This window comes from Pygoscelis adeliae, unplaced genomic scaffold, assembly GCF_000699105.1.
Source record: "Pygoscelis adeliae isolate BGI_AS28 unplaced genomic scaffold, ASM69910v1 Scaffold356, whole genome shotgun sequence".
NCBI classification, from domain to species: Eukaryota; Metazoa; Chordata; class Aves; order Sphenisciformes; family Spheniscidae; genus Pygoscelis; species Pygoscelis adeliae.
The window spans coordinates 528,848-538,176 of NW_008824949.1; the positions used below are offsets into that span (position 1 = coordinate 528,848).

At 44.8% G+C, this 9,329-nt stretch overlaps 1 protein-coding gene across 3 annotated transcripts in view; it reads right to left on the reverse strand.

Annotated features, from left to right (window-relative positions):
• Positions 1 to 8,054: 8,054 nt before the first annotated feature.
• ACTN1 (actinin, alpha 1) overlaps positions 8,055 to 9,329 on the reverse strand; it is a 49,702-nt gene continuing 48,427 nt past the window's right edge. For all 3 annotated transcript variants that reach the window (XM_009325575.1, XM_009325574.1, XM_009325576.1), the window contains one exon: positions 8,055 to 8,948. In XM_009325575.1, the coding sequence (XP_009323850.1) occupies positions 8,790 to 8,948 (159 nt within the window). In that variant the 3' untranslated portion in view covers positions 8,055 to 8,789. The remainder of the gene's footprint in view (positions 8,949 to 9,329) is intronic.

The following is a 9,329-nucleotide window of genomic DNA, read 5'->3' on the forward strand; positions in this document are numbered from 1 at the left end:
CGGGGCCGTTGGGTCAGGGAGAGGCCGAGGGGCTCCTGCCACGACCAGGCCCAGGCTGCGGGGTCGGAACGCGCTGGGAGCCAGCGCTTACCGTGGAGCGTCCTGAAATAAATCACGCTCCTTTCCCGATGAAGCGATGCTGTGCCTATGCATCCCTGCCAACCTGCTGCCATCCCCCGCCATTCATTCACGCTGAACTGCCCGTGACTTTTGACCAAGGCATGGCAAAAAAGATGGGTACCTCTACTAGTTAACAAGTGGAGGAGCAAAGGCACACGTCCAAAGAGTTCATCCGAAGTGTTACACGTTAGCTCAGCAACTGCAGTTCTCCTGTCAACAGAAGTTCGCTGCGGCCAGCCCCTAACTACCACCTTCTTGTCTTCAGCACACAGAATTGCACTGCTTTGGATAAAACCGCAATACTGTTACTGTCGCTGACACCAGGGGGAAACCTTGGGTGGGGAAAAGTGGCTAGTGAAGATACAGGCTTGTATGGAGGTGCTAGGCAGGAGCAGTTTTTCCATGCATATACATGCAGCACGCTACTTTTCTGGTTTATCAGTGAGATGTACTCATTTTATGGAACTCTTACAGTGTAATTCATGACAGTTCACAGTATGATGATCAAGATAGAAATTGTTATCCGTTTCCTCAGTAAAGCGTAGCTTGTTAAATCTTCACCGTCCGGATGCTTACAATATAGCTACAGTTTGTTTTGCTCATTTTTTCCCCTCATCTGATAGCATCATGTCTGGATTTCCTGATTTAACTTGGAGTAAGTAACTAAGTTACATTTATGACATTGTATGTTAGATTCAGGCATCATTCAAATTTCTTGCCCTCTAATTATTCTTTAGGGTGGAGATAACCTATACATTCAACATCCATAATGAACAGAATCATTTAGGTTGGAAGGGACACCTTGAGATCATCTGGTCCAACCCCGCAAGGTTTCCCAGGACCATGTCCAGTCAGCTTTTTAATATGTCCACAGATGGAGGCTCCACAACCTCTCTGGACAACCTGATCGACTGTTTGACCACCCTTACAGTAAAAAAGTGTTTTCTTGCATTGAGAAGAAATTTCATGGTTTTTAATTGCCAGTGGATGCTACTGAGAAGAGTCTGGCTCCCTCCTCTTCATTCCTTCCCATCAGGTATGATAAGAGATGCTCCAGTCCCGCAACCATCTTTGTGGCCCTGTGCTGGACTCGCTCCAGTAAGGCCGTATCTCTTTTGTACTGGGGAGCCCAGCAGAGGACACAATGCTCCAGGTGTGGCCTCACCAGTGCTGAGTAGAGGGGAAGGATCACCTCCCTTGACCTTCCAGCAATGCTCTGCCTAATCCAGCCCAGGATGCTTGTTGGTTTTGCCGCAAGGCAACTGATGTGAACACTTTTTGGTAAGAAAATGGAGTAATGTGACAGCTTAACAAAGCTAACTGTGGTTAAAATAGAAAAAGTGGGTAGCTGTAGCTGGGGCAAGTATGTCTTACAACTTCGAATACCATGTTCAGTTGTAAGGCTGTTTTACTTCTTTATTTGGTAAGACCACCCAGGACACTCAAAATTTGACTCTTTGCAAATTCTGCATAGGTAGCAGAGCTGGACTATTACGGGGGTAGCACCAGGGTGTCTGTGTGCCTGTGTGCTTGAATTGCTGTGTAAGAAGCTCAGAAGCAGAAAAAAGCTCCTTAGGTGGCAGTCTTGGAATGGTATGGGAGTAATAGGGATTTGAGTTACTGGCAATAACGAAGATAAGTCATGCCGGAAGCCAAATTAAAGCTTTTTCGGTTTTATCCTGCATCTCTGCAGCCTCTGGGGTCATGTCAGTGGGGAAGAATGAGCCTGTGTGTCTGGAACGCAGCTCCGGCTGCTCTAGCGGTGCCTGAGCCAGGCTGGAGTCTCACTTTCCCTTTCTTGGTTGTGGACACTCTGCACGGGTGGTAAAAGGCATGAAATATATCATTAGAAGAATCTGCAGCGTTGCCTCTAGTGTGTGGGTAGCGTTTCTGGAAGCTATCATGTGCAAAATCAACTTTCGTAATAAAGCTGTATTTTAGTTTCCTCATTATTTTGGTTGCACAAAAAGATTAGTCTCTCAGAAGACCATCTGAAAGCCCACTGGGAACCATTAGTGCCCTGACTGCACACCTACAAATGTAAACAAATACTCAGCTGGAATCAGGATACTTAAAAAAACACAATCTGTTTATTGCTGGGGTATATGAACTGCTTTTTTGCTTCCTTGAAGAAGACATTTTATTTTCTCTGTGGCAGAAAGCAGGATGCTGTGGTTCACTACCACAGATTAGACATTATGCCCTATTCAAGTAAGAAGCAGCAGGAGAGAAATTCTTCATTAAAGTGATGGTGGTGGTGGTTGAATGTGCTTAATAATAAAGAAGGTATAAAACACTTTCTTAACTCTGCAGTTTAAAGTAGTCCTTAGTTTTAGGCAAATCTGTACAACAAAAGCCACAGGGTTCATACAAAAAGCCACAACAGCAATTAAGGAACTGGGGGGAATGGTCTGGGAAAAGGTTTGAAATAGTTGTAGGATCACTGTGGCACTTAGACTGGAATGCGACAGAGCTGGGCTCAGTTCTCTGCTCCACCACAGGCCTCCTGGAGGACAGGCAAATCGCTTCTGGCTGGAGACAATAACCACCCAGTTGCCTTCACTGCAGCACCTAACTCTGAGGTGCCAGTTACCCAGAAGGAATCCAAGACCTAGATCTAGGTCCCCACTCTCCCTGCACAGGACACAGGGGAAGGTAGACATCTGGTGACCAAAAATGTCCGCGTGCTAGTGAGTGAGTGAGGAGCTGCTAGGAAGCAGTGGTGAGAGATGTAGGTCTTAATGTCCTGCCCCTCCTCAGCACATACGCACCTGCCTGCAGCTGGGAAACCAGAGCCTTGTTCCACTTGGGATCCACAGCTCAGAGTTGTCTCAAAGAAAAGTGCCAACATCTGTTTCTAGTGAGGACTAACTAGGACTTGTTCTTTTCTTTAGCTGCCAAAAGACATGCTGAGACCAACAGCTATGTTGTGTAAAATGGCCTATTGTTTAAAAAACCCATCACTCTGGAAGCTAGGGTCTGGTGTCTTCCTCAGACTGAAGATTCGGGCTCCCACCCGCCACAGAGTGCCCTAACCACAGTGCGAGCCTGCCGTGGTGGAGGAGGGAGGCTCCTCTCATTGAAGCTGTGCCACTATGGAGCAGAGAACTGAGGGCAAGCAAGTGTAAGGGCAGACCTAATAGTTGGGGTGCTGGGAGAGGCATCCTAGGGCCTGTTTCCCACCCTGAGGCTTTGTTCTGTATTTTATCCTTTGACTATTTAATAGAAAATACTTAAAAAATGCCTCCATCAGGGACTGAAATGCAGCATTCCTTCTGCAAACCAATTGCCTAAACCATGAGGATATGGGTTTATGCTTTTTCTCCTATTGCTTGGGTGCTTATTCTTTATTTCACGGAGACAGATGGAGTGAGGCTGGGAAGATGCTCCCTGGCCCAGCCTATTAGGGTTCCCGCTGGTTAGGGTGTAGTGCCAGGAGGTGGGGATCCCCTGAGGAGGGACGAAGCGTTGAACTTGTGCTACTCTCCTTATGTGAAGGTATTTTAGGCAATTAGGATCTTACGGAGCAAATGGGTGGGAAACCCACCTGGAGGCTTTGCAAAGCAAGCAGCCAGTCTTGCTGGTTTGTACTGCTCTTTCTACACGGGGTGAGGTTTGCAGCCCCTGGTGATGCGGGGTGTTTGCGAGGGGAATGCTCAGGCCCTGATGGGGACTCTCACAGGGGACCAGGTGTCCAGTTGTTTCAATGGCCCGTTCCAGGCCTGGCCCGAAGCAGAAATGTAGGCGTGCAGAGAAGGCTTAGGTGCAACAGGGAAAAGTCTAGTCAGCAATACCTCCAGATTTGGGCAGCAGCTGAACAGAGACTGTTTGGATTGCAATATAGGCTTCACATTTCTACCTTCTAGTGAGACCTAGCCCTTTTTCCCCATGTCCCGCCTTCATTTGCACAGTGGGAATAAGACTAGATGTTTCCCACAGCAGTAGTGAGAGATTATGTTTTTCTAGATAGTATGAGGATTGGGGTCACTGAGGTTTTGCGATAGCTAGAGGTCCTCGATATTTTGCTCGAATGCTTGCTAGGTCACTAGGATGGGAACGACTGACAAATAGCAAAAAGGTGTAAACAAACTTTCTGAGAAGAGGTAAGACAGGGATGGGATGTAGTGCAGTTTCTACCAACATATTTTCATGCATGTATGTCCCAGAAATCAAAGCAGAGAACAAAACTGAGAAACTATTTCCTGACTGTTGTGTGGTGTCCAAAGACAGGGCAGGAATCCATTTTAACATTTTATTGGTGAGATGTATAGTCTATAGTGGCTGTAAGTCCTCAGAATATAGAAAAGATTAATTTTCTTCTTTCATTTTCAGTGGGTTTAAATTGCTGAGATTTATATCTACCTAAAATAGCCTTATAGAGCACCCTTCCCTGTACAAGAGCTAGTCATCCAACTTTATCCCTCGCAATGGCTGACTTTTCTACTGACTGCAGCACTGGACGTATTTTCTCAGTGCATGCTGGGGAATGTTCTGATTACCCGTTTGTCTCAGGATATGCCCTATACTTTGTTAATCTAGGTTTATTATGCTAAGACTTTCCTAGCAGCTTAGAGCTAATGCAATGGATTTTAAGGGTTTACACAGTAGCAACTCTTTCAGTAGCCAGAGTCACCTCAGCTGTTTGATTAATTCAACAGGATTAAGCTTTCTTAGCACTTGGCTTACTACAGGGTTGGGGGGAATCTGTCCTACCTCAGCATCTGTAGTGCAAATAATGTCATACAAATAATTTTCTTGTCACGGTCTGAAAATCATACCTGCATTCTAGTTCCTTAACAAAGTCATTTTAGTTCAAGCTATTCCTTTTCCCAGCCGTTACAGTCACCCTCTTTATTGCTTGCCCTCTTCGATATTGCCCTGATAAAACCAGTCAGTCTGATTCAGCTGGATGGATCCTCCATGGATGTATGAATACTTCTTTGAAACCAAGTTCATTCAAGGTTGCAGACCAGTTTCCTTTCATTGTCTTCTGAGACTCCTGGCTCTGCTCCTCCACTCCAAAGCACTGAAGACATGCAGCAGTCACAAGATAGATTTGAGAGGCTTTTGGGAATGTGGTTGCCATTCTGGCAGGCAAGACAGCCCCATGTTGTCTGAGCACTGGTGTGTTTTTTGCCCCTGTACTGTCAGACAGTCATGCAGGGGCAGGTACCAAGATGTCAACAGCCATGAAAGGAAAACGGTTAATTTCTCGGGAAAGCATTATTTCAATTTCTGTCCCTGAAAATACTGAGTATGGCAGACTGATGAAAACAGTTCATCCCTGAACGGGAGATGTGAGCTTGAAGCGGATTGTCTGCTGCTTCTGTTCTTGGCAGGGGAAGGGTTGGTCACTGAGCTGCAAACAGCTGCTTCCAGAGACAAATTTCATCAAGGCTGATGTCAGGACTTAGCTAAAGAATGGCACGTTAGCTGCAAAACCATGAGCCTAATACAAAAAGCTGTTTTCAAATTTCAGCATACTAACTGCCAGAGACTGTTAGGCCACACGATGGCAAGATAGGTCTTATGCTGCATATGAGGAAGGTGAATGTGTTGCAGCATCCTAATGTTCCTCCTTGGGTGGGATGGGAATGGGGAGGCTGCATCTACAGCCTAGAAGGAAAGACCAGGTCACATAAGCTCTAGCCAGTTTGTCAAAGGCCATGCCACCTAAGCAGAAGAAATAGCAGTACGTGTGCCTAAAATTTTATACACACCTACTGCAAATACTTTGAACTCTATTCAGCTACTCAGAAGCACAGGCGAGGCCTTTCTGGTGCTGTTAACACCTGAACTTCACCAAAGGATGTAGTGCTGTGGTGCCAATGGAGCAACGTTAGCAAGGCTGGAGCCCACACGCTGCCAACCATTTGTGGTGTGAGCAGGGACCAGCCACCTGTTTTCTTTCTGCCTCATAAAACCATGAATACTTACACCCTGTTGGGGTTTTGTGTGAGACCTGGTCACAGGGTGCAACGCTACCACAGCTCAGTAAAAGGTTTTTGTAAAGACTTCTGGAATCTCCAAGCATGGACTTGCAGAGTGCTGTCACCGGGATCATTCCAAATAATTTGGCTCCATTCTCAGAGTGGTAGCAGACCTGGGCCCACAGCGATGGCCCAAGGTGCACCTATGCTCTTTTTCCAGACCTATTTCAAAATAACATGGGTCTTTTCTCCAGACAGTGGTCATTTAATACCCCAACGGATATTCCCCCCACCCCCGGTATTACTGTTTAAAAAAAAAAAAAGCATGCATAAAAAAAAGTGTATCATTACATTTTCTGGGAATGGGTACAACCCACAGAAAACCTCAATTTGACAGTACAAATGTCCTTTTCCAGGTGCAGCAAACCAAGGACAGGGCAGCTACTGTGGAAGAGGAAAGAGGGTTATCAAAGCAAGGGCAATGGGTGCTCTGAGGCAAACTTCAACATAGACTATCTGCTCATGCCCGTAGTCATCCTCTCTGCTGTTTTAGTTTTCAGATAACCTATGTTATGTACATTAAAACACGACAATGGAATCAGCACTCCGTATCTTTGAAGAGGACAGTCCCATTTGTAGCAACATAGTAGTGATGTAGCTGAAAATGGGCCTATAGAGGAGCTTGCAAGTGGATTAAATACTGATGCAGCTGCAAGTCCTACACTACTGACAATTCATATCGACCCCTCCAGGCTTCTTGGTGTCATGGGTTACAACACAGGAAACTCAGCTTCACCTCAACTCCAGCACTCATTAACAACGCAACTATAGGTAAGTTATGTGAACTGCCTCTGCTTCAACCTTTGAAGACAAACTATGGCGAGTACATTCTGGCCTTGTCTATGTATGAAGCTAAATGATGCTCACTTGCATACCCTCTGCAAACACATTATCCAGCCTACAGGAGAACACAGGCCTTGGTGTCTCCTGGAAGAAGTGTGGTAGCAGACATTAGCATCCCCTCTCCCAAATACAGTATGCAGATACTGTCAGGTTGGGATACATCACAACACACTGCTGTGATTTTTATTGCGTCCTACTCAAGGTCAGGAACAAACCAGAAAGCTGTGCTGAACCCCAACCCACTATGTGCAATGCCTTCCTCAGAACTTAGCTCTGCCCTGGAGAACAGAGGGCAATGATACTGAGAGCTTCAGGAGCTCCTTGTGAATCTGTGCATGAATTCTCCACTCCTGCAGTCGTTACTTCAAAATAAAACCTGCCTTCAGGACTGGAGACAGCAGTATGTAGTTACACCTAAAAAACACTCACTTGAAACATGTCATGAAGCAGTAATGCAGTTTTTTGCTCCTAACTCCATGTTTCCTAAAAAAGTTGCGGGAGGGCAGGAAATGCACCTTTAATACGAGATGGCTGGGAAAGGATTAGCTCCTTCCCTTTGCCGATTTTCAGGCATGTGCGTGTGTGAGTATACTTTATGACTCATTAAAGGTCCCAAAGGAGTTGTTCTGAAGGCTGGTTTCTTTCGAATGTCCAGTGTGAAGATGATCTTGACGGCTCTGGAAGAATTTATAATGTCAGAAGATGTGATATCAAGAGCAGTGAGATATTCAATGCTGAGCATAGAAGAGTAGAGAAATTTCCCATAGATGGTTCAAGATGCGGTGGTTGTTTGTTTGCACTGGTCTAGTAACTAGTTCTGTGCTGGTTTTTAAGGAGTAACAAGAATATTGTTCCTAGAGATGTGGGTGTATCAGGGATAGTTAAAAATTATACAAGACATTAATTTAAAGTAGTAAGAAAGCTGTGAAAATTCCAACATCGTTCAACAAGAATGACAAGGTTAAGGGGGAAAGGAAGTTTACCTTTGAAGTATTGTAATTTCAATTTAAAAAACATTAATTTTGGATTCTCTTTGTTGTGTTTGTGGTTTCAACTAAATAGGATTAAACAATTTTACTAGACAAATGAATAAAGTCTAGATTTGTTATCACAAGAAATTTTTAATATGGTTTGTGACAAGCAATATCAAAGTTATCAACTCTTAAGCTTCATGTTCTGAAACCAGACAACTCTCAGCAACAAAAAAAGTTGTGCACTGATAAACATAGGAGGCATATTGTATTTTTTAATTAAATATGAAAACATGAGCTGTGTACATTATTTTTTCCCTAGAAAACACAGCAATTTCAAAAGTTTATCATAAAATATTTTCATGAAATGAGTGAACCAGCAAACACATGCACTTGTGTGCCTTCCCCCCTCCCAAGATAAACGTGATAAAAGAGACATACGCAAATGTAAAAGTTAACAGAACAAGTGGCTTTTTGTTGTTGTTTGGTTCTTTTTGGAAAGGATGGAATGTAACATTGTGCTTGACTTTCTATGTCACAACAAAAAATATTTGGTGCAATATTTTAACATTTTCTTTTTAAGTTTCAATCTGGTGGAGAAAAATACCTTTTTCTATAATAAAATATGTCTGTTCTTTTTAAAACTTAACTTTTTTGCACAAAATAATTTTGTAAACTGTCATTTCAAGGGCAAGGTAGGCGGTGCCATGTCAATGTCCTCCCCCCCACTTAAAAATGTGATCTGTTATCTGAAGCAAAATGGGGAAACACAAAAAAGAGCGGAGCAGAGGCTGCTTTGCAAAGAGAAAGAAGGGCGTGTCGGACGGGGGAGAGGGGAGGGAGCGTGTGGTGGGACAGAAAAAAGTTAAAGGTCACTTTCGCCGTAGAGTGCCGTGGAGAAGGACATGTAGTCAAGGGCACCGGGTACAGCATCACGGCCATTGTAGGGTGCCATTCTAGCAATGCAATATTCAGCCTGATCAGGAGGCAGTTCCCGCCGTAATTCATCCACAGTGATGTAGTTCTGCAGTGAGGACAAATGATAAGGCGATCGTTACTTTCAGAAAACTGACCTTCCTCAGAGGGACAACCACCCCCTGTCCCCCCAGGGCAGCAGACAACAGTCGGGGACAGGACCCCAACAACTAGACTAGTACTGTACACCCACGCAGGGAGCTCTCTGGTCACTCCCTACCGTCTGGACAAGAAAATGTTTTTTACAACGGAGAGAAAGATTGCTTTTGCAGGAGAGATGCTGGCACACCTAAAGAAAAGACCTGGAGGTAAGTAAGGTGAGTTGTTAGTGTAAGACTGTGCCTTCCCGTTGACAGTGGAGGCCCTGCTGAAAGCAAATGGGAGGAAGCAGAAACTTCGTCTGGATCCTGTCCCTCACTGGCAGGAGGTA